Source organism: Acanthochromis polyacanthus, chromosome 22 (assembly GCF_021347895.1).
Source record: "Acanthochromis polyacanthus isolate Apoly-LR-REF ecotype Palm Island chromosome 22, KAUST_Apoly_ChrSc, whole genome shotgun sequence".
NCBI lineage: Eukaryota > Metazoa > Chordata > Actinopteri > Pomacentridae > Acanthochromis > Acanthochromis polyacanthus.
Genome location: NC_067134.1, coordinates 11607518 through 11632482, shown reverse-complemented (window position 1 = coordinate 11632482; position 24965 = coordinate 11607518). Strand labels below are relative to the sequence as shown.

At 41.6% G+C, this 24965-nt stretch overlaps 5 protein-coding genes across 15 annotated transcripts in view; 2 read left to right on the top strand and 3 right to left on the bottom strand.

Annotated features, from left to right (window-relative positions):
• The window catches only part of LOC110969967 (NACHT, LRR and PYD domains-containing protein 12-like), a 386884-nt gene that overhangs the window by 76481 nt on the left and 285438 nt on the right, over nt 1-24965 (bottom strand). The window lies entirely within an intron of this gene.
• The window catches only part of LOC110968364 (NACHT, LRR and PYD domains-containing protein 12-like), a 290019-nt gene that overhangs the window by 102492 nt on the left and 162562 nt on the right, over nt 1-24965 (top strand). The gene's annotated exons all lie outside the window — the stretch shown is intronic.
• LOC127531899 (gastrula zinc finger protein XlCGF26.1-like) overlaps nt 1-24965 on the bottom strand; it is a 66637-nt gene that overhangs the window by 30976 nt on the left and 10696 nt on the right. For 2 of the 6 annotated variants that reach the window (XM_051942300.1, XM_051942302.1), the window contains exon 4: nt 24561-24803. The exons of 2 other annotated variants lie outside the window; for them this stretch is intronic. In XM_051942300.1, coding sequence (XP_051798260.1) covers nt 24561-24803 — 243 coding nt within the window. Of the gene's footprint in view, nt 1-22259; nt 24804-24965 lie in introns of those variants that run through there. 2 more of the 6 variants (XM_051942303.1, XM_051942304.1) reach the window with 2 other exon arrangements.
• LOC127531898 (NLR family CARD domain-containing protein 3-like) lies at nt 7643-9822 on the top strand. The gene is made up of 2 exons (XM_051942294.1): nt 7643-7854; nt 8036-9822. Exons 1-2 carry the CDS (start codon nt 7644-7646, stop codon nt 9820-9822), a joined length of 1998 nt encoding a protein of 665 aa, XP_051798254.1. The 5' UTR covers nt 7643.
• On the bottom strand, nt 14787-22144 carry LOC127531900 (uncharacterized). Its single transcript, XM_051942316.1, has 3 exons — nt 21166-22144; nt 16651-17715; nt 14787-16568 (listed from the first exon to the last, which is right to left on the bottom strand). The coding sequence occupies exons 2-3, from the start codon at nt 16893-16895 to the stop codon at nt 15908-15910; spliced, it is 906 nt and encodes a 301-aa protein (XP_051798276.1). The 5' UTR covers nt 16896-17715; nt 21166-22144; the 3' UTR covers nt 14787-15907.

Sequence of the window (24965 nt, the reverse complement as noted above, 5' to 3'; positions counted from 1 at the left end):
TGGTCCAAAAATGACTACAAATCTGAATAAAATGACTTGAAATTCATCTAAAATATCTCAAAATTCGCCCAAAGTGGCTAAATTTGTCCATGTTTGTGGATATTTGTCAAAAAATACTTTGAATTGTCTGAACGCGAGCTGAAATGAGTCAAAAAAGACCAGGTCTGAATACTCAAAAATACCAATAAATATGTGAAGCTTTTGCTTGGTTGTGACAGGCTTTCTAGCTTCGGTATTCCCCCGCCTTTCTTAACGATATCAACAGAGTCTGGCTGCAGACTTCCCGCCTGAGAACGCTGTGCTGCAGGCTCCTTGCTCAGGTCGCCTCCAGCGTCAGGTTGCTCAGGACAGGAAGTGCACGGGAGGAACTTCAAAATAAGATCGTGTTGACAATTTCGAAGGAAGCGGTTTTGTCGTGGATTTATATTTTATCACTCAACAGTGTAACGCGAAAAGCATGTTTATTAAATGTAGAATGCATGTTGATGTAGCCTATTCTGTACACATAGCATTTAGCATGGTTAGACGTTTGCTAGCAACATTATTGTATGAGCCTACATCTGCACTACAACTCCATCAATATAGCTTGTGCCTATTTCATACAGAAAAACAACGCTTGTTGATTGGACGCTTGCCATTTATAATTAATTTATAAATTAATAGTTTGTTTTGTTGTAAAGATTTGAACTAAATGTGCTTATGCATCTGTTTACATTGTGAACCTAACGCTCTTTTGAAGTGTAGTTAAATCAAATCATCAACATATCAACATAATGAATCAAGCTTTTTTTCATAGCTTCAACATCTCATGTATATAATGTATAACATGTTAATATATATTATACACAATATATTATTTTGTCTACTATCACATTAACTGATTCCAGCTATGTCTTGTATATCATACTTTACACCTGAAGATAGAAGACATAGAAGCCAGTCAGATTTTATTAAACTAAAGCTAACTCAAAATCTGACCTCAGTGATGTCATCCATCTTCCGCTTCTTCAGGTGGAACACTGGTTGCAGGAGGACCTTTGAATTGTCCGTCCAGTGGGCAAACATTTTGCCATGGCTCACATAAAAAGAGATAAAAAGTGGTTTAAAGGTATAACAAAGAAGGTGGTAAATAAGAAGGTGTTAATATTTCCAAGACAATCAATCAAATGTCAAACTTTGTGCTCTCACTTTCCAAGGTCAAAATTCTCCATCAGCATGACACACCACCACTTTGGTAAAGATGGCATGTCCATCTGAAAAGAAATTATTAGCACTGAAAGCCAGAGTAAATGCTACCAGATTTTTTACAGTTTACTTTGAATATGCAGATCAGCTTACCACAGTGAAATCAAAAGGGGCATCTAGTACGGTGTATAGGGCATACTATGAAAAAAAAACACATTTTTACGTTAATATCTTTTAAGCACACAAATAAATAGCCAATAACCAGTGACCAATAATGTTTCCACTATCAAGATGAAGATGCCACAGTCATTCCCGTACAGCTGCCTCGGAAAACCCTTTGATGACAAAGAAAAAAGTCAGTCACTGATTTTGTACAGCTGTTTAATGTAGATTCCAAATGTTGCATGTATGTCCAAACCAGTCGTCTCTTTCCACGGTCCAGGATGTACGGACTGGGAAAGGTTTCTAAAAGTGAAAAGACAAGACAGTTAACAACGTGGTTTCTCAAAATCATATAGTAATCATACACGCACAGCACACAGCATGCAAGTAATTCATATCAGGAACAAACCTTTCCATTACTTACACGCATGCAGTAGGCTTTTTATGGTTATCATATGAAACTGTATATTTTGGGGTACTGCAAAATTGCAGCTATATTTAGATTGCACCTTAAAAAGACTATTACAAAGATCAGAACATGATCTGCACATTTGGACTCCAGAAAGAGTATCTGTCTTTGTGTTGGCTTCAACACCTATTGTGGTTAATGACATTTCAGTTCATCATAGTGGGAGAGGTTAATACAACACAGAAACACAACAGCACAACACTAATGAAACACACTCACATTTTACCAAATTTCCGTTTAGAAAGAGCCTTGTGACAGTAAAAAAGCAAGCATGATAAAAAAAAAAAAACAAGAGTGGCAACAGTGATTCAGGAGGTACAATGGGTGTTTTGGAACCAGAAAATTCAATCACAAACTCTCCCTGGCTTCTTGAACAAAAACCCTTAACCACCCCCTCACATGGCTGCTACACCATAAGAATGTGAGTGTGTGAGTATAACAGTAACAATAGTGCTTACAGACAACAGGAAATGTCCGCTTTTCCACACTGGGATAACAATGGAGTCCCTAATGTGAAGGTCTCTCTAATAACAAAGAAAAGATGAAAAGACACAAAAAAGCAAACCTAAAATACATTCTTCATTTAATCCAGTAGTTAAACTTGAGAGCGGGCTGCATGCCATTGGCTGTCGCCATGTCGGTACAACATACAAATCGGCCACAAAAATGCACTTCCCCTGCAGGAGATATCACAAATGTGATTTTACGCATGTAAACATCATGTAAAAGAGACACAGACTTATTCTGAGATCAGACCTTATACCTTTGATTGAGCAATTTTTTCAATGAGCTCAAAACATGCATTTCCTATCTGCAAAAAACAAAAAAAACAAACAGACTTTAAGTTGGCAGCCTCAATGACATACATATTTCACATATGAGATCCATTAACTGTTAACCCACAGCTGATTCCATCTCCAGAGTCATCCAAGGGTCCTGAAGTCACCACGTGTCAGGCAACTCTTCCCTGTTTTCAAAATTACCTCTGTCTCAGTATCCAGCACATAGTCGAGCTTGCAGCAAGTTGTACAGTGCTGCCTGTCATGCCCTTCACTCAGTTGAAATATAGAGTGATGCATCTACATAACACAGAAAAAGTAATGTTGAGGTCATAGTATCTACACATTCTAGTTAGAAAAAGTCTAAACCGAGAGAAGGATAGCGACACATTTCATGTTTAATTAAACGAGTAGCCACTTTACGTGAACGCTAAGACAGCTAACTAGCCACCGTTACCGTAACATCTTTGGTCATTTACATGCATAGAGCAGCAAGTGAAACAGCAAACATATGCAACCCGTGGATTCGTTTTTTGGGATACATAAATTTCACTTACCGTAAATGTACTACACGGTGTTGTGTTACTCGAAAAAGTAACACATTGCAGCTGTTAAAGTCCGGAGTCTTGCGCTTCCTCTTCTTCTCTGGATTAAATGGCGGATCGCAAACGGTAGATGCATACCGCTAGCTACTGTACCGAGTGTGTAACCTCATTGGTTTCTGTCTGGAGTCCTTTTACAGACACACAAAAAGGTTGTTTATTCCGGGCCTAACACTGGCGGTCATAGACATAATAAAGAGTAGACGCCGCATCGACCGCGACTGCCTATTGGGGCTGACGAGCGGTGGGGCCGCCATCTTGGTCTGGTCACCCACTCCACTCAGCGCTGTTTGACAGCGCATTTAATCCATCTTAACTCTGAATATTAAACAGATTTTCACGTGTTTTTTATTTTTATTTTTTTGCTGCAAACGTCATACATGTAGCTATGATACAGGACAAATGGTTCGGCGTATTTTAATATTCATAGCGGGAATAATAGATTATAATAATAATAGGTAATAGAATATTCTGATATTAAGCTCGACTGTAGACAGGTATTTTGCAAACACTGTAAACACACACACACTAATATATGTTAGAGAAGCAGATAATAGCAGTAAAGTCAATTATTTTAATAATTTGAAGAGACAATATATGATTATGCTATATATACATAAATAAACAAAATACTGACAGGAACCAGCAACCGACATGTCTCACTACTCCATTACTGGAAGTACTCCCTGCTGATGTTTCTTTGTTTGTTCACAAATCCAAACTGCGTGGTGTCTTTTTGACTTTGGGTTTGTGAGTGAGTCTCTGCAGCTCCATGACTCCATCTGCTGGACTAATAGTAGAAGTGCAGCAGCAGATCTTTTTCAAGAGGATTTGAGTGGATCAATGATATTTGTTTACTGTGCAGGTGAAGGTAGAAAGTGTGTGTGAGCTGCCGTGAGTTGAGCATCATGGATGAGTGTGAGGACAGAGAGGAGGGAGTCCCTCCCTCTAAAAGCTCTCTGTGTGGGGAACAGGAGAACCAGAGCAAAGCTCAGAGGTGAGACCACCATCTCTAACTGTCCATGACTCTGCTGCATGTCAGAGCTTAGCATCACGTCACTGCTGCATCATTATTGACAGGAATCCACCTGGACCTGGACCTGGACCTGGACCTGGACCTGCATCCAGCTGTGTGTCCTTCAAGAGTGACCGGTCTAATGACCGCTTCATTACCTTTAAAGATCATCAACCTCCTGCTGCAGAGAAGTAAGCTGTGAATTCAAACTTCTGACTGCTGTGTCAAATGTTCCGTCACTGTTTCAAATATGTTCCATCATTAAATCACTCTGAAACTCTGCTACATTATTTTTCTTTCCTTGTGATCTTCCTCTCTGTTCACCAGAATCCATCAGAGACCAGAGTCCTCTAGACCTGCACCTGGACCTGGACCTGCATCCAGCTGTGTGTCCTTCAAGAGCGACTTGTCTATGCCTAATCCTATTGACTTTGAAGGAGAACAAGGTCCTGCTACAGAGGGGTAAGATGTTCAGAACAAGGTTTCAGAGCTGCTACTTTGATAGCAGATTGGCTCCTCATCAAACAGAACCAATGTTTTGAAGAAGTGATGCTAATAACATGAACATCATTCACAGAGACATTAAAAACAGAACCAGGTGGATCACAGCAAGAACTCTGAGTTCACTAAAATATCAAGAAATAGTTTTACTGGACAAAACTCCAGTTCTGTGATCATATAAGCCTTGTTAGCCTGTATATTAGCCTGTATGCTAGCCTGTGTGTTAGCTTATATATATATATGTCAGGGTAGAGACTGTGATTTGGTAGAATTGGAGTCTCTACCAGTAGAGTTTGCGATTGTAATCTCTACCAGTAGAGATGGAACTTTAAATCTGACCCCTGCCCCTAACCTTAACTAACCCTGACCTTTAAATCTGACCCCTGCCCCTAACCTTAACTGACCCTGACCTTTTAATCTAACCCCTGCCCTGACCCCTGACCCTAACCTTAAAAGTCTAACCTTAGCCCTGACAAATCTCTACTGGTAGGATTGGAGTTTCTCCTGGTAGAGATTGCGATTGCAATCTCTACTGGTTCTGTATGTTGGTACAATTTTTCCTTCACAATACTGAAGGTGCTGTTTCAGTGCTCATCAGTGTTGTGATGGTTTTTAATGGTTTAAGGACCTCAGTGATGTCCTCTGCTGTTCTCGCATCTTGGTCAGACAACATGGTTATGTCTTTGTGCTTCTTGAGGGCCTTCTCTCTCAGGACTGAGTACACAGGTACCTCTCCAGCATACCATAACTGGAGTTCCAACAGGTGGAAACGTCATAGACCAGGGTGTGTTTTGGTATATTAAGTCACTCCTGTTTGGTCTCCAGTATGTGTGCAGCTGTTGTGCTATGATGAAAAGACAGAACTCTTGTGATCCTCCCTAGCACTCTGGAGACCTGGTTAAGCTCTGCTGCTTTCTGTGACACTATGTTAATTGTATATACAAAACATCAAACTGGGGGGCCAGTTCTGCTTCAGTCACTACACTGACAATATTTTTAGCCTTGTCATTTGTCACAGGAATTGTAGTTCCTGGCCTCTCCAAGTCCCACTCCAACGCTGCCTCCTTAAGTGCTGCAGCCAAATTTGAACTTGTGTGCCATTCATAAATTACGCGAGTTTGTAAAAAATAGCTAACTGTGTCTCAGTCAGAGGTGATGTGATGGGCGGTCACTGGTAAGTAGCTCTCTGTAGCTCTGGATGTCCGCCCATCAGTTGTGAGTGCTACAGCAGATGCCTTGGACAATTAATGAACCACAGCAGCTTTGGTCTCTTCATACAGAGCTGTATGACTTTCTGGAAGTTTCTGAAGTGTGAATGAGAATGAATTTTATAGCGGGGCTCTAACACCTATAATAGAAAATATACTTTAATGTAATTGCTTTAAAAAACAGTACCATTTAGTTAGGCTCTTATTTAGCAGCATAAACATACCAGTAGGCTAAAAAAAATACATACTATAATCAAACAATCTATAGCAAAGAGCACAGCAATAATGTAAAGTTAATGTAAGCTTACCTTCATCATAAGTTTAAACCTCAGTTCTCAACAACAGAGTATGTTCGTAGATCTACTGCTATGAAAACACCAATGGATTTGGTCATTTCCTTCGTCCATTCTGAACTGCGAGGAAGGGTTTTGATGAAATGATGTCATGAGCATCATTTGAACAGTTCGCTGTTTGTTCCTAGCAGCAGGGATAGTTATGTTTGGATGGCGTCTTTTCAAATGAGTGCGTAAGTTTGACGTGTTGCCAGATGCGCAGTTGAGGACTGCGTCACAGTGTTGGCATTCGGCTTTCATCTTGTCCACTTGTTTTTCTCCTTTTCCGTGTTTCACTGGGAAACTGAAGTGATCCCAAACTGATGATTTTAATGACACCGGAGAGTTTTCTAGCTCTGGCTTCTTCTTGTTGTTGCTTGCATTAGCCATCCCACTCACAAGCCATACAGACTGGGTTTATAATGAAGCTCCGGCAGGAGAATAAATGATTCGTGTCATCCTGTGGTTCACTGGAAATTCCTACTTGTTTTTAAACTTCAAACTTTATTTATTTGTATTGCACTTTTCATGTAGAACAAGACAAAGTGCTTCACAAGAATTAAAAACAAACAAGGCAATAAATAAATACAATTAAAAATTGGAAAAAAAACCCCAACTCTTCACCCTCCCTACATATAGACAGCCATTCACACGCACACACCCACGCAAGCACACAAGGACGCATACACAGACTCACACACCCATAAAAAGCATAAGAAGCATAAGAAGAAGGGTTAAGAATTATCAAAACAAGTTGAAGGCCTGGTTAAAAAGATGAGTCTTGATTTTTAGTTCCGCAATACTGTGTGACTATGAGGCGGAGAAGGTTCACCACACCTGTGTGAACTATGAGGTTTAAAGTTTTGCAAGTAAAACAATTCTTAATTCGTAATAGTCTTAAAAAAAATTTGTACCGTGGTACACCTCTCCATCGAACCAAAAAGGCCTGTACCATACGGTTCGGTATGAAGGGTCACACCCCTAGTGGTCAGAACAAAGATTGATGATGAGCCAAAATGAAGAGAAAGTTCCTGCAGTGGAAAGAGGCTACTGTTGGAATCTCTAATGAACATCATGGACCTTCAGCTGGTGTTTGTCTCAGTGTGATAAAGTGAGAGTTAACTGTTGATGTTGATCCACAGAATGCAGCAGCAGAACTCAGAGGTTCCCAGAGCTCAGTCTGTCCAGCAGCGTGACCTGGACTCCATATTCATGGTGAGTTCAAGGACAACAAATTGTTCTCCACGTGTTGTGTTCAGGCATCTCCATGCTGCTCTTTGTAGACCAGTGGACTGTCAGTGTGTCCAACATGGATCTGATGTTTGGCTCCATGATTTGACTCTGATGGACACATTGACATATTTCTCTGTTCCAGCTGCTGGAGGAAAACATGGTGACGTTTGTGAAGAAGGAGCTGAAGAAGATGCAGAAGGTTGTGAGTCCAGATTACCCAGAATGCTCAGAGAGTCAGAGGGAGGATGAGGAGGAGTTGGAGGGTGATGATGAAGGGCAGAGGAGAAGCAGAGAGATGTTTCAGCAGATCACAGTGTTGTTCCTGAGGAGGATGAAGCAGGAGAAGCTGGCTGACTGTCTGCAGAGCAGTAAGAAGATTTGTGTAAAGAGTGAAACTGCTGATCAACAGAACATTTGCTAAAGTCTCAGAATATCTTCACACAATCAGTTTTTAGGGGACAAACTGTCACCTTCACTTTATTGCTACTTTGGTGCTTTAATATCCAGGTTACTTCTACTTCACTCTTTCTTTCTTGTGTTTTCATTCAGAACTTCCTGCAGTTTGCGGACGTGAACTTAAATCTTCTCTGAAGAAGAAGTTCCAGAGAGTGTTTGAGGGCATCGCTAAAGCAGGACAGAAGACCCTCCTGAATGAGATCTACACAGAGCTGTACATCACAGAGGGAGGGACTGCAGAGGTCAATGATGAACATGAGGTCAGACAGATTGAAGCAGCATCCAGGAAAGCAGATAGAGCAGAAACAATCATCAGAGCAGAAGACATCCTTAAAGGCTCACTTGGAAGAGATGGACCAATCAGAACAGTGATGACACAGGGAGTGGCTGGCATCGGAAAAACAGTGTTAACACAGAAGTTAACTCTGGACTGGGCTGAAGACAAAAGCAACCAGGACATCCACTTCATGTTTCCATTGACTTTCAGAGAGCTGAATGTGGTGAAAGAGAGAAAGTTCAGCTTGGTGGAACTTGTTTATCACTTCTTCAGTGAAACCAAAGCAGCAGGAATCTGCAGCTTTGAAGACGTCCAGGTTGTGTTGATCTTTGACGGTCTGGATGAGTGTCGCCTTCCTCTGGACTTCCACAACAATGAGGTCCTGACTGATGTTAGAGAGTCCACCTCAGTGGATGTGCTGCTGACAAACCTGATAAGGGGGAATCTGCTTCCGTCTGCTCGCCTCTGGATAACCACACGACCTGCAGCAGCCAATCAGATCCCTCCTGACTGTGTGGACATGGTGACGGAGGTCAGAGGGTTCACTGACCCACAGAAGGAGGAGTACTTCAGGAAGAGATTCAGAGATAAGAGGAAGGCCAACAGCATCATCTCCCACATGAAGAAGTCACGAAGCCTCTATATCATGTGCCACATCCCAGTGTTCTGCTGGATCACTGGTACAGTTCTGGAGGAGCTGCTGAGAACCAGAGAGGGAGGAGATCTGCCCAGAACCCTGACTGAGATGTTCATCCACCACCTGGTGGTTCAGGCCAAAGTCAAGAAGGTCAAGTATGATGGAGGAGCTGAGACAGATCCATACTGGAGTCCAGACAGCAGGAGGATGATTGAGTCTCTGGGAAAACTGGCTTTTAATCAGCTGCAGAGAGGAAACCTGATCTTCTACGAGTGTGACTTGACAGAGTGTGGCATCGATTTGGAAGCAGCCTCAGTGTACTCAGGAGTGTTCACACAGATCTTTAAAGAGGAGAGAGGGCTATACCAGGACAAGGTGTTCTGCTTTGTCCATCTGAGTGTTCAGGAGTTTCTGGCTGCTCTTCATGTCCATCAGACCTTCATCAACTCTGGAATCAACCTGCTGGAAGAAGAACAACAAACAACCTCCAACAAACCTGATCCAACAGTTTTCTACCAGAGAGCTGTGGACGAGGCCTTACAGAGTCGAAACGGACACCTGGACTTGTTCCTGCGCTTCCTCCTGGGTCTGTCACTGCCAACGAATCGGAATCTCTTACGAGGCCTGCTAACACAGACAAGAAGTAGCTCACAGACCAATCAGAAAACAGTGGAGTACATCAAGGAGAAGATCAGTGAGAATGTGTCTGTAGAGAGAAGCATCAATCTGTTCCACTGTCTGAATGAACTGAAGGATACTTCTCTAGTGGAGGAGATCCAACAGTCCCTGAGATCAGGACATCTGTCCACAGATGAACTGTCTCCTGCTCAGTGGTCAGCTCTGGTCTTCATCTTACTGTCATCAGGAGAAGATCTGGACGTGTTTGACCTGAAGAAATACTCTGCTTCAGAGGAGGCTCTTGTGAGGTTGCTGCCAGTGGTCAAAGCCTCCAAGAAAGTTGTGTAAGTAGTTGGAGACTGAAGATACTTTTTCATTTTGCTGCTGTTTGATCAGTATAATCTGCTTGTTGTCTCTTCAGACTGAGTGGCTGTAATCTGTCAGAGAGAGGCTGTGGAGCTCTGTCCTCAGTCCTCAGCTCCCAGTCCTCCAGTGTGACAGAGCTGGACCTGACTAACAACAACCTGCAGGATTCAGGAGTGGAGAGTCTTTCTGCTGGACTGAAGAGTCCAAACTGTAAACTGGAAGCTCTCAGGTCAGGACTCACACTTTGAAACTGATGTGATTTCTATCAGTGGATAAACAGCTAACCTGAGTACAATCATTTCTGCTGATGGGATTCATCAAATGAGCTTTTTTCTGAACTTGTGCAGGACTTTCTCAGGGTTTATTTTTAGCATGATTAAATCCCACAAATCATTGTTGAGATTGTTGATTTGCTTAAGACGCATGAAATGTGCAGGAAAATGTAGCTGAGAGACAAAGAAAAGGAGTGAGAAACATCCATCCAAGTGGTGTCCATCAGGTTTGTGTTGTTTTGTGTGTGCAGGCTGTCAGGCTGTCTGGTCACAGAGGAAGGCTGTGCTTCTCTGGCCTCAGCTCTGAGCTTGAAGACCTCAATTCTGAGAGAGCTGGACCTGAGCTACAACCATCCAGGAGACTCAGGAGAGAAGATGCTGAGAGCTAAAGTGGAGGATCCAGACTGTAGACTGGAAATTCTCAGGTACAGACAGACAGACACTCTCAGGAAACTGTCATCCTAGCTCACAGCAGAAATTGGAAGCAGATGAACACCGTTAGCTCAGCTACGCACCATGACTGAAGGGAAAGAAAACAGCTCAAAGACAAGAAGCAGGGTAAACTGTTAGCCTAGCTTAGCTCAAAGACAGGAAGCAGGGTGAAGTGTTAGCCTCGCTCCACGAAAAGAGGAACCATAAATGAGTAAAGCTGAATAATGAGTTTAAACTGAGCTGGAACGTGACGAGCACAGGACAGGACTTTAGAGATGCTGCATTCAGGTGTCTGGGTCTCCATGTTGGACTGGTCCTTTATCAGTGGAACAGTGTGAGAGCCATGTAACGTCCATGTGTGCTGCTGAAAGAGTCGCTGCTGCTCTGACCGTCCTCCTCCTTTCAGGGTGACGCCTGCTGGAGTCCGATGGTTGACACCAGGTCTGAGGAAGTGTAAGTGTCTTTTAATGGATTGATGGAAACAAAGAAGCACATTCAAGCATCTTCAAAGTGTCACATCTCTGAGGTCATCATCAAAGGTTTAATACTGATCACATGATCCATCAATAACTGCAACTGTGTTGTGTTTGTTCTCTCCATCAGATTCCTGTCAACTCACAGTCGACACAACCACACTAAGCAGATACCTCCAACTGTCTGACAACAACAGGAAGGTGACACGTGTGGAGGAGGATCAGTGGTATCCTGATCATCCAGACAGGTTTGACTACTGGGACCAGCTGCTGTGCGAAACTGGTCTGACTGGTCGCTGTTACTGGGAGGTGGAGTGGAGAGGAATTGTCCATATATCAGTGAGTTACAGAGGAATCAGAAGGAAAGGAGGCAGATATGACTGTGCATTTGGATGGAATGATCAGTCCTGGAGTCTGAACTGTTCTGATGATGGTTACTCTGTCATTCACAATAACAGTCAAACACCCATCAGTTCCTCCTCAGTCTCTCACAGAGTTTCAGTTTATGTGGACATTCCTGCTGGAACTCTGTCCTTCTACAGAGTCTCCTCTGACTCTCTGATCCACCTTCACACCTTCAACACCACATTCACTCAACCTCTCTATCCTGGATTTCGGGTCTGCTGGTCTGGTTGCTCAGTGTTTCTGTGCTGAGTTGAGTCTCCAGAGTCTCCTCCTGGTAGAGAAACGGTGCTGAACAGATAGTTGAGTCTCTCCATGACTCTGTCCCTCACAAACATGTTTTCACATTCATGGATTAAATGTGTTTCTTTGTCAAATCCTTCTAAATGATTCCTTGTAAACTTGTTCCTCTTCAAAGATGTAAGTAGTGATTATTCCAGGAGCCAAATGTGGTGTTTTTGTGTCTTTTTCCAGCAGTGTTGGTTAAAGTACTCAAAAACCATACTCAAGTAAAAGCACAGATACTTCACGAGAAAATGACTTTGGTAAACGTCAAAGTCACCCATTATAATTTTACTTGAGTAAAAGTCTTAAAGTTGCTGGTATTTTCTGTACTTAAGTATCGAAAGTATTTTTCTTAGATTAAGTATGCTTTGAAGTATTGAAAGTAAAAGTAAATCCTGTAAATAAAAACGAACGATACATTTTCAGAAATTTTGACTTTATTGTGAGTTAGCTTTGGCAATATATTTGTATAGCACATTTCAGCATCAAGGCAACTCAAACACTTTACATGAACCATTCAAAACTGAGACAAAGTGCAAAAGAAACACATTTTGAAAGGACATTTAAATACAAAGAAAATTATTAGAGTTAAGACAACTGAAAATATGCTAAAATAGATTAAGAATCTCAGAGTGCTACAGATTTAAAAACATAACAGTATGAGATAATAGTTACCTGTAGAGCATCCACCAGGGGCTTGCAGTACTTCAAGGTCAACTTGACATGGTCGAGTTTGGCGGTCATCAGATTAATTGTTTTGAAGGAGCCACCCCATCTGGGTATTTGTCTCTAAGATGTCGGTTGCCTTGGCGACCGGCCTCATGGCAGTGGCATACTCTGCGAGGAACGCTAGCTCAGCTGGATTGAACCTGTGATGAAAACAAAACGCCAGTTTTATAACACTAACCATTTCATTGTTTAAACAACAATAATTACTAAAGTAGTAATTATGTAAAATGGACCAATGATAAGTGGAAGTTGGAATAAATGTGAAATGTTATTAGCACACAAGAAAGGGTGGGTGGGCAAAAGAAAAACACATTGACTGTTCTCGAGACATTTCAAGAAATTATGTTCAAATATAAAATAGGGGTAACAATTACATCGGAACCTTCAAGTCTGCGCAGATGCCTCTGATGGCTGCTTCACCCTTTTCTTTGAGAATCCTGAGAAGTCTTTCCACTGCCTTGAACAAGGAGTTCCACCTGGTAGTGTTTGGACACAGCAGCTGGAGGCAACAGGCATTTTCCACAGTTTCAGCTGCAAGTGCAGATCTTCCACATTTGTTCCAAAGTGCATCACACTTGGCAAAGGTTGAACGGAACACTTTCTTGTACGCCTCATTGGATGTTGCCTTCTTGGCATCAACTGTAGCTCAGGTTGAGTCGGTGACACGCACAGCGCTGATGCTTTGGGAGCTCGAGCTCAGATCCATTGTCTTCATTCAGAAGCGCTGACACATCAACATACTCAACTTCTTCACTCTCCTCTTCATCCTCTTCACCCTCTTCCTCTGGTTGAGGTGCATCATCATCCCTTCTGTCTGCATTGTTTTTGTTCTCATGTTCACCAAACACTCGGACGGCTTTGATGAAGCCATTGTCTGTTGTTGTTCTCACAATCTTCCCCCGAATCTCAAACTCGGAGTGGATGTCATTCAGGGCATTTGCCAACATGTTGAATGTGTGCGAACCTCTCAGTTGTTTACACGTTAGGGCTGCTGAGCACCTTTTGAGACTTTCAGGGTCGATCCAATGAGCAGTAACTCCAATGAAGCTCCTTCTCTTGGTAGACCAGAAGTCAGTAGTGGTGGCGATATGGTCCACTCTCCTCATGGCATCAGTAACCGCCTTTTTCATTCCCTTGGAGGCGTTATCAATTATGGAGTGTAGAGTGTTACGTGTCATAATTTTTGCAGGGCGGACACAAAATTCTTGAATGGTTCTTGTTCAGCAATATTGAATGGCTGGAGCCCTTGGACCACGTACATCACAAATGCTTTTTCAATGGACGTCTGAGACACAATCCTGGTGTTGTTTACCAATGTAGTCTGAGTGGTGGAGGCAGTCCTGACAGACTCTGAAAAATGAAAGACAGACACATACCTGTCACCTTTGGTTTTTTTTCAAGGGTTTTCCCATTGAAGCTTGACTGATTTGACAAAAATAAGAGAGCACGGTCCGCACCTCCGGTGTTTAATTAATTAACGTTAATTCCAACCAAATCCAATGGTAAACATATCTGTAAATGTAGCAACGTTACCCAACACCTATTGTTAGCACAACACACATTATTATAAGCCTTTGTGCTCTGTCTTAGGTGATGGCACAACACCGAGCACACCATGTTTATTAACTAACGTTAGTTAGCGCAGACCTCACAACACCATGCCAAGCTAGCTTTAACAACAGTGCTTGTGATAGTCTATGCTTATGACAACTAATGTAACATTAACACTGCGGCTTCACTGCCATGATGTAGCTACTCGTAATTTACCTCGATGTGTTTCTTGAGATTGGACGGGAAGTTGTTGAAGGCAAGTATCTCACTGTTTTTGGGCAGGCATAAGCGACACTGCATTCGGTATGAGGAACCTTTCACGCCAATGTACAAAAACAATTCTTTTACGTATGGCCATGGGTGTTGGTCTTCATCACCACCGTCGTTTGTCGCCGACAGACTGGTAGCAGCAGCCGATGTACCTGCAGTAGCAGCGGGTGTGTTTGGTGTGCTTTTATCACCCTCCTCTATGAGCGACTCGTTATTCGCCATCTTTACCTGAAGCTCTTCTTTGTCGGTTATAGCAGTGAGCCGTTGGCAAACATAACATGCAGAATGGAAGCACTGATCCGCCACAACATACTTGCGTCAAGTATATACAATTTATTCCAATCTTATTTTATAGTAAAGAGTAACAAAGATGCTTTTTAGAAACGTAACAGAATAAAAGTATACAAAAATGTAATGAAGTAAAAGTAAAAATTCACAGAAATAAAAATACTCAATAAAGTACAGATCCTGAAAAAAATACTTAAGTGAAGTAACGAAGTATTTGTACTTCGTTACTTCACTTCTCTTATCCAGTCAAATGTTGAGAGTGAAAATCAGGATGTGGTGTTCCTCTGACGCTCACTTGAACTAAAAGCATTTGAGCTGCACAAAGTGTGAAATGAGAGAGGAAGCAGTGAATCTACAAACTGCTGACAGACTTTCACACATTATTGTCCAGTGAAAATCATGTTTTTGTGCAGCCACACTTGATCCTGATTTGAGTGTTTAAGTCCTGTTCTAGTGATGAAATGAGAACTTCCTTCATCTTGTGTGTGATGGAGAAGAATAAAGGGCTGTGGCTAAAAATCCTGACTCTTTCTTCATTACAAACAGACATTATATCAGCTGTTTATTATTCCTCTGCTATATTCTACTCAACATGGAACAATGTAAAAAAAATCCATTGAAAGTCCAAAAACAAATCCCCATCTTAATGTGACTAAAAGGTTCCTCTCTCTGATTGGATCAACTTTGAACTATTTCCAGTGAAACAACAGAGAAGCTCAGAGAATCTCTCCTCATCAATCAGAACCTTTTAGACAAACTGTCTCCTAGACTGGTTGAATGTCCAGGTGGTTGTCATGGTTACTGGATGAGGCTGTAGATCAGGAATGTGTAAAAAAAATAATAAATAAAAACACAGCTTTGAAAGTGAACTTCTCCCTTTGACCTCATTTACTGTGGTCTACACACAACGGCTTTCTAGTACTGTGACGCAGCTCCAGCACTTTTCAGCAAAATCTCTGGAAATCAATGTTTACATTCTGCCCAGCGGGCATCTGATGGCAATGCAACGCCAAGTTGATGTCATTATTCAATGAATGACATCAACTTGATGTTGCATTGACATCAGATGCCCGCTGGGTGCCTTTGAAGTGGTTCTCAAAACAAATCACTGGAATGTAAATAACACATTCAAAGCAACAAAGCTCGAGTAAAAGTGCTTTCTAGGAAAGAAATGACTGGAAACCTAAGAAGTTTCAAGATGAAAATGAAATCCTTGCAATGTTCTTTATATTTATTCGTCACGGATCAGGCAGGAGAACCCAAGCAGAGAGCACACCACTACGACAATACAATTTCTCAACAGACTTAATTTTTCTTGGAGAGGGGAGGATTCGTGGTTAGGGGAGACAAAGGCTAATCCGTGGATTACGTCGAGGCCGGAGCCCCCACGGTCAGCATCCGTGGCAGTCGGAATCCACCAGCAGGGGTGTTCCCGGCGGATGGCCAGGCACGGAGGTTCCGGGGTGCCGAGATGGCAGGTAGACGTAGCGGGTCCGGAGGTCCGGGGGTCCGAGTGTCCAAGGGTCCGGGAAGACAGCGGGATGGTCCAGCGGTCCGGGGGCCCGGGAGGGCGGCAGGCTGGTCTGAAGGTCCGAGGGTCCGGGAAGGCGGCAGGCTGGTCCGAAGGTCCGAGGGTCCGGAAAGGCGGCAGGCTGGTCCGAAGGTCCGAGGGTCCGGAAAGGCGGCAGGCTGGTCCGAAGGGCCGAGGGCCCGGGAGGTCCGGGACGGCAGGCGGCAGATCCAAAGGTCTGAGGGCCCGGGAGGTCCGGGACGGCAGGCTGCAGATCCAAAGGTCTGAGGGCCCGGGAGGTCCGGGACGGCAGGCTGCAGGTCCAAAGGTCCGAGGGGCCGAGAGGTCCGGGAGGTCTGGGAAGGCAGGCAACAGGTCCGAAGGTCCGAGGGTCCGACAGGAAGGTCCAGAGGTCCAGGAAGGCCCGTGGGTCTAGGAAGGCAGCCTGGAGGGAGTCCAAGAGGGCACACGAGAGGGGAGATTGGAAGAGAGAGGGGTCCGGGCAGCTGGATCACTCTGAGCAACAGAAGACAGATATACGTTATTACACACCACTAACATCAAATAGCTTTTAAGAGCGAGAGACAGAGAAACTGACGGAATAGTCGAGTTTACAATCCAGTGCCGGTTGGTGGCGGAACCGGTCTCTTTATAGCGGGGGGTGTAATCACCGGACCGATCCACAGCTGCCCAGACTCTGTGGGGAGGTTGACTGTCAGAGTGGAGCCAGCCGTGAGAGGGAGAGGGAGGGGGGACGAGAGAGGATGAGAAAGAGAGAAGGAGGGGGATAGGAAAAAGGGATTTGGAAGTCAGGAGGGACGGGGGAGGAGGAGGCCCTGACATTATTATACTATTATAACTTTATTTGACTGAAATAAATATTAAGCCTGCATAATATTATTTCATATTTATATTGACCTGACTAATTACAATAAGTTAAATACACTAGAATATAATATATGATACAAAGGTACCTGCCTTAAGGTGAAGAGCTGAAAATATTAGTTCTTATAGAAATGTATCTGACCAATTTCAGTATCAATTTTAAGATCCTACAGTGCTATATGTTGTACAAATATAAATAACAATTTAAAATATTAAAATAACAAAATATCATTTTACCTGGTCAATTTATTTGTTAGAGATTAAGGATCCTGCAATATTAGAAACAATTGTAGTCAAGACTAGAGTATAAATGATCATAAATTATGATTTTTTAAGAAGTTTGTGTATTTCTTGCTTTTCTATTTTATCTATTCTATCATACAAAAGTGCGTAAATTAGTGATAATGAATTATTATTTGATGTTTAGTGAACAATTTTAAAGATTCAGGTTAAGACTCTACAATAATACAAATAAAAGATGAATTGATCTCACTATATAAAAGGTTTAAGACCCTATAACATTATATAGAGTACAGATTTACCTGACTAAATTAAATATTAATGTTTACCACTCCACCAGGCCCGGGGTGGCTCATCGGGAGGACTGGGAAAATTCCCGGTGGGCCGGTCTGATGTTTGGGCCGCGAGGGCCGGTGTTTTTTTTGGGCCGGTGTTCAGTCATTGCTGTGGGTTGATCATTCTGCTGCTACCGCTGTTTCTGGGCCGAGCCAGTAGTGATGAGGGGATTACTGCTGTCTGTATGGAAGGAACAGGTGAGCTGTTGGAACAGAGAGAACAAGCAAGCATTAGTTCCAATACTTTCTATGCCCAAACCATAGTAGTGACCCATTTTATTTTTATCATTAAAACATAGTAAATACACAAAGCCCACAATTGAAAGGGAATAGGATGAGATAAAAACATTTCCTCTCATTACTGATGTTGTCCAGTTTTAATAAAGTTCATGCTAAAAACATTTCCTCTCATTACTGATGTTGTCCAGTTTTAATAAAGTTCATGCTACTTTTACAAAACGATGAAAGTGAATCAATTGTACACACGTGGACAAAATTGTTGGTACCCCTCAGTTAAAGAAGGAAAAACCCACAATTCTCACTGAAATCACTTGAAACTCACAAAAGTAACAATAAATAAAAATTTATTGAAAATTAAATAATCAAAATCAGCCATTACTTTTGAATTGTTGATTAACATAATTATTTAAAAAAAACAAACTAATGAAATAGGGCTGGACAAAAATGATGGTACCCATAACTTAATATTTTGTTGCACAACCTTTTGAGGCAATCACTGCAATTAAACGATTTCTGTATTTGTCAATGAGCGTTCTGCAGCTGTCAACAGGTATTTTGGCCCACTCCTCATGAGCAAACAGCTCCAGTTGTCTCAGGTTTGATGGGTGTCTTCTCCAAATGGCATGTTTCAGCTCCTTCCACATATGTTCAATGGGATTCAGATCTGGGCTCATAGAAGGCCACTTTAGAATAGTCCAACGCTTTTCTCTCAGCCATTCTTGGGTGTTTTTGGCTGTGTGTTTTGGATCGTTGTCCTGTTGGAAGACCCATGACCTGCGACTGAGACCAAGCTTTCTGACACTAGGCAGCACATTTCTCTCCAGAATGCCTTGATAGTCTTCAGATTTCATCGTACCTTGCACACTTTCAAGACACCCTGTGCCAGATGCAGCAAAGCAGCCCCAAAACATTACTGAGCCTCCTCCATGTTTCACCGTAGGGACAGTGTTCTTTTCTTCGTACGCTTGGTTTTTGAGTCTATGAACATAGAGTTGATGTGCCTTACCAAAAAGCTCCAGTTTGGTCTCATCTGTCCAAAGGACATTCTCCCAGAAGCTTTGTGGCTTGTCAACATGCATTTTTGCAAATTCCAGTCTGGCTTTTTTATGAGTTTTTTTCAGCAGTGGTGTCCTCCTTGGTCGTCTCCCATGAAGTCCACTTTGGCTCAAACAACGACGAATGGTGCCATCTGACACTGATGTACCTTGGCCTTGGAGTTCACCTTTAATTTCTTTGGAGGTTGCTCTGGGCTCTTTGGATACAATTCCAACGATCCGTCTCTTCAATTTGTCATCAATTTTCCTCTTGCGGCCACGTCCAGGGAGGTTGGCTACTGTCCCGTGGGTCTTGAACTTCTGAATAATATGAGCCACTGTTGTCACAGGAACTTCAAGCTGTTTAGAGATGGTCTTATAGCCTTTACCTTTAAGATGTTTGTCTATAATTTTTTTTCGGATGTCCTGGGACAATTCTCTCCTTCGCTTTCTGTTGTCCATGTTCAGTGTGGTACACACCTTTTCACCAAACAGCAGGGTGACTACTTGTCTCCCTTTAAATAGGCAGACTGACTGATTATGAGTTTGGAAACACCTGTGATGTCAATTAAATGACACACCTGAGTTAATCATGTCACTCTGGTCAAATAGTTTTCAATCTTTTATAGAGGTACCATCATTTTTGTCCAGGCCTGTTTCATTAGTTTGTTGTTTTAAATAATTATGTTAATCAACAATTCAAAAGTAATGGCTGTTTTTGATTATTTAATTTTCAATAAATTTTTATTTATTGTTACTTTTGTGAGTTTCATGTGATTTCAGTGAGAATTGTGGGTTTTTTCTTCTTTAACTGAGGGGTACCAACAATTTTGTCCACGTGTGTATTTGTGTGATCTGCGTTTGATTTCTGTCTTATCTCCTGTCATCCAGATGTTCAGAGGGAGCTGATGCCACATCTGGTCCAGCCGATGGAAGGTCTTGAAGTTGTCTGACTGATGGTCCTCTGACTGGATTTAAGGTTCAGATGCTCAGTAACAAACTCCACTAATGAGCCAACAGGGAAGCTTTAGCTTTATTAAATGTTGCTATGAAGGTATCGCTGTTTTTCTTTGTGAATGCAATGAGCTCCAACTGAAACTTGAACTAGAACTTAGAAGTAAATCCTTTAGTTGCATTAATAACCTCAAAAAATTATAATTTTTATTCCAGTCTTAGTTGGAAACAGAATCTCTGTATTGATTCAGGTAAAAACTGAACTTCACAGCATGTTAGAGCAGAACCAGCAAATGAAAAGTGTGATGGTGTTGGATTGTCAGAGTGTAATGTTTCAGCTCAAAGCAGCTTTTCTAGCTCACTTCATTCTGACATTGAGATCCAGTTGATGGTGATCCATGCTGTGGAAGTCTCACATCTCCTCATTTAATTCCACTGTTTATTCACCAACACTTTATTTCATCAAAGTCGCATCTAGTTTTTAGGAAGAATGTGATGTTTTAATTTCTCTGTGAATAACTGCAGTCTAATGGAACAGCTGGAACTGTAACATCTGTCCTGATACTGATCATGAAGTATTGATCAGAATACTTCTGGTCAGCAGTCATCCCTGAAGTTTACATTCAAATCTTTACTTTATGTTGTGAACTTTGGTAAGAAGCAGAAACTTTAGCGTTGCCATGGATACATGAGTGTTAAATTCTGTCCGTGCTTCATTCTGGGATGCAGTCCAGCAGATGAGTTTGTTTTTACTGACAGCTACCATTCAGTCTGAGATACTAAGAACAAATAAATGTGCATAATGTGGAAATGAACAGATTCTATTTTATTTATTCTTACAGGTGCTGAAGGGAAAGTTCCAGAATGTGGAGGAATTTAGTCTCACAATCACAGACAATAAATATGATCTGAAGGACGGGTTATTGTTGTTTATCAGCACAATACAAGAAGATTCATGTCAGAAATATTCCAGTTAATAAAAATATTAATTTAATTTTTGATTAGTTAATCAGTCTAATATCCGAAGCCGAGAATCCTCGGAAGAATTGACCCGTCAAACACACATAAACGCCAAAGAGACTGTAACTTTGATCTAAATGAAGTACATTTATTGACTACAATTAATAACAATACAGTGATGAATATATCAGGTATATGCATGAGTGAATAAAGGTGACGTGAGGGTGTGTGTGCGGGTGTACGTGTGTATGTGGGATGGTGTGTGCGTGTAGGTTATTTAAATGTGCATTTCTATCTCGGATTATGGACTGAGTAATCAGACCGCTGAAGATATGACGAGGTGATTAATAATTTGGAATATGAACGACTGATACGTGACTAAACGGAGTTATTAAAAATTTAAATATCAAGCTATTTGGACGTCAACCAATAGTCCAGATCACACCAAAATATTTGCTGGCTTACTTTGTTGGAGAATGGCTGCTGAGCGGTTCTGGAACTGGGAGGCGGTCGCTTTTCTTGAACGACGCTTGGTTAAGCGTCTGTGCAGAGACCGGAGCAGCATGGCTTGGTCGTTAAGGCAACATGAAGCGTCCTGTTCACACGAACCGTCGGGGCGCCGTTGGCTTCGTTCGGGCCAGCTTCGGTCGGTCTCAGTCGAGGGTGTGGAGCCGGAATGGCTCTTTCTTCAGGGTTGACAAAAAAAATAGCTTGATAAAAAAAACGCAGGCTCTTGGTCTGTCTCTGCTGGCAGGTTTGGCTGGAGAACAGATAGGTAAAGGAGCCGCTGCAAAACGGGAAGAATAAAACTGGAAGGGGATCGAATTAGTTCTTTAAAAAAAACAAAAGAATCGCCGTAAACAAAATTGAGCTCTGTTTGTTGAGGTAGTGAGCGAAGATATCTATTCTTTGATTAAAAGAAAAATGATTAAGAAATCGCAGCTATCAGAGGCCTGCTCTGGTGCTGGTGTAGACTTAGAAGAAAGAAGAAAGAAGGCGCCAAAAAAACCCAAAAGAATCGCTCGGACGTGGTTTCTGGAAGCGAGTTAGAAGGAAGAGAGTGAATGTAAGCAAAATGTCTGTTTTTAAAGGATTTTCCAAACGGAGGCGTGGAAGCGTCGGGTTCAGCGTGGCTTCCTTTGAATCTGGGTGCCTCCTCACTTTTGACTTTGGGGAGGGGAGAGATGAAACCGGATCAAATAAGGATTAAAAATATTAAAACGCTAAAAAAGAACGATCTGTTTACTCCTCCATGATCCTTAAAATATATTTTAAACAATCAAAGATAAAATACTACTGAGTTATACCAGCTAGTATAAGAATATATGAGTTAGGCGTTAATATTATATGTTTGTGTGCTCATCTACTTTTATGTGTATCACAGTGAAAACAGATTAATATGACATGCATATTGTGAACAATAGAACAGTTTTCCATGTCTCGGTAACCTGAATAAGCAAAGTTTTATGGTTAATTTCAATGAAATCCTTGACAATGTCATGGCATTCCAGCATCAAAAGGTGGCAATGTTGAGCTGTGGAAGAAAAATGTACTGTTCATGAATTACACAATAGGTTTAATAACTTTCGATTCAAACCAGCTAGAAACATGGGAGTTGATTCAAAATGCATATTGACATCTCACTATATCTTTGGTAAACACAGAATCACCAAATACATTTCAGAAATATGAGTTCTGTGACTGGACAAAGGGGAAAGTCTCTGCAGAGGTGATGAGAAGTTCATTAATTATTTATGGCTCTTGCTTATCTGATGGAGAGACGGAGCGGAGCAGAGATCCAGCTGGGAGGGCACTTAAAACATCAAAGCGTTTAAACACGAATGGCAAACAACAGTTCCTTAAAAAAAGTGTGAAAGTTCTGTCTCCAATTCCCAGCTGTCTGTGGAGGTCTGGGTGTCCTTCTGTTGGAGACAATAAGTGAATATGCCTGTCCCAATCTTCTTATAGGAACACGTGTTCTTTGTTTGGAAAAAGGAGGTTTTCTTTAAGAGTCAGATGTCATAAGTTAAGTTTATGAGGTCTCTGGTGGAAGGTACGGGGTTCTCTGGCCATAAAAATCCACTTTAGGACACTTTGTTTTGTTTGTTCAAGCCGCTCTGAGGAGGGAGCTTGACCTTATCTGAGGTGAGATCACCCAAGGAATGTTCTGGTCTCTTCAAGGTGGATGTCGCCTACACACCCAACCAGCTGTGGGTGTTGGGTCGCACACATCACCCAATTCCTGGAGCAGAAAACACAGAGCTACATGCAAATACAATGTGATTTGAACCAAAACATTGATTCTTGTGTTTTAACAATATTAGAGGGCAAGAAAAGTGAACAGAGAGTCAGAAGTCCCTCACTGGAAGACAATTTCTGACAAGAAAAACCTCCAGGAAGAAGTCAAAGGATGCTTTTCCTCACATTAAGAGTTTTCCTTACTGGAGCCGCTGAGAACTTGGACATTGCTGCGTAATTTCTACTGAGAAACTGTTCCAAACAAGAACATGAGTGTTGTTTTCAGAGCAGTTGTGGCCTGTGTTAGGACCATCTGAAAGACGTCACAACTACAACAATGGAGCACTGATGCTGGAATCAGAGAATGAGGTTTTTCAACAGTGGAACTCCGTTTCAAATCATTGACCATCTCCCAAAAAACTTTTTTTTAATCATAAACTATGGATATTTCTAATGGTATCGCTGAAATATTAGCTCAGTATGTCAGATACTTTCTTAGAGGTTTTTCAGTGGACTGTAGACCCAGTTTCACTAGTTTTTTTTATTTTCTCACATTGAAATTTGAGGCTGTTTGAAGATGAATATCTCAAGAACAATTCTAAATAAAAATCTGAAACCTTCACTTGTTTGTCTTGCTAACATCAGCAGATCAGATTGCTGTAAAATACAGCAGTCAAAAAAAGTTTGTGGACATCCTACACATTTGTAAAATACTGCATTAAGAATCACTTTGAGGTCTTCAAGAGTCATTTATTTTAGTACAATCAAAACTAAACATCCTAAAAAAAAAAAGACATTAAAAACTAAAAAAATTGACTGGTTCCATAAAATGAGAAATTTGGCCAAATTTAGTTTTGTTAGTTTTTCTTGTAAACAACAAACAAAAAAATATCATTTGTATTTGTGTCTGTCTGATGTAGCCACACCCTTAGAAACACACAAAAAAGACTTATCAATAAATATTTCATGATAATATTTAAGACTGTGTAAAAATTTTCAGGGTGTCTGAAAACTTTTTTCCTCACTGTATCCGTCAAAGCATGAAAATGTGCCGTTATAAAAATGCCACTGTGGCCACGGTTCCATGATGCCAATGATGTCATGGTAATGACTGGATGCAGCTAATTTACAAAGAAATGATTCTAAACTACATGCCAGCTTTCAAAGATTGGACTCTTCATAGAACACTTCATGTTTTTATATTTCAACTCACACATAATCAGAGATTAGTTATCGACTTGTTCAATATTAGAGATTCTTCATATAGATAGATAGATAGATAGATAGATGACAGATGATAGATAGATAGATAGATTTAAATCCTAAAGCCACTAATCTCCTAAATTATGATTAATCATCAGAGAATCACTGAACCAGCTCTGCATCTAACGGGTTCCTGCAGCCCAGAGGGATCTGAGGAATGATTAAGCTGGTAATCAAGGAAATTCCCCCTCTGCTCACTGCCTCCATCCAGACATCATATCCCTCTACCACTGATAATTTAACTGAGTAACCACTTTGAATGGTTTAATTAATTTACCAAGTCACGTCTGTTACCAACAGCTTTCCTCTTCATAGATTTTGCAACGAAGGAACGATGACATGAAACAAAAAAATTAGACCTGAATTCTGTGAAGCCGGATCTCAAGGACTTTAAGCTTGTGGAGGACTTCATGAACTTTTACTGAACCCTGCATGGACAAATCTTCTTGGCAGGGGTTCAGTCTGTGTCCAGTGTGCATACGCTGGTGTCGTTGTAGGGTTCCTTGCTGTTTGGATGTTGGTCCAGACTGGTCGAAGCAGCACTGTTCACCATTGGCAGAGTGCTGACAAGTCTGAGAGTTTTGTCCATCTGTTCCGTTCTGCTTGGAAAACAAACACACAAACAGAGAACGTCAGTGTTTCCTGCAGCATTGAAGAACTGATGCCTTGCCTGAGATAGAGAGCACCCCAAATGACATCTGAAGACACTTTTATCCGTTGGAATTTAACATTCAGTTGTCCGATTACGTCAGAATTCCGAATCT

Excerpts from the sequence above, each read along its gene's own strand:
- LOC127531898 (XM_051942294.1), top strand. The coding sequence starts at position 7,644 with ATGGTGACGTTTGTGAAGAAGGAGCTGAAGAAGATGCAGAAGGTTGTG. Across the intron at positions 7,855-8,035 it reads GGCTGACTGTCTGCAGAGCA|AACTTCCTGCAGTTTGCGGA; the intron begins GTAAGAAGATTT and ends GTTTTCATTCAG.
- LOC127531900 (XM_051942316.1), bottom strand. The coding sequence starts at position 16,895 with ATGTCAGGGCCTCCTCCTCCCCCGTCCCTCCTGACTTCCAAATCCCTT. Across the intron at positions 16,569-16,650 it reads ATTGTAAACTCGACTATTCC|AGTGATCCAGCTGCCCGGAC; the intron begins GTCAGTTTCTCT and ends TCTGTTGCTCAG.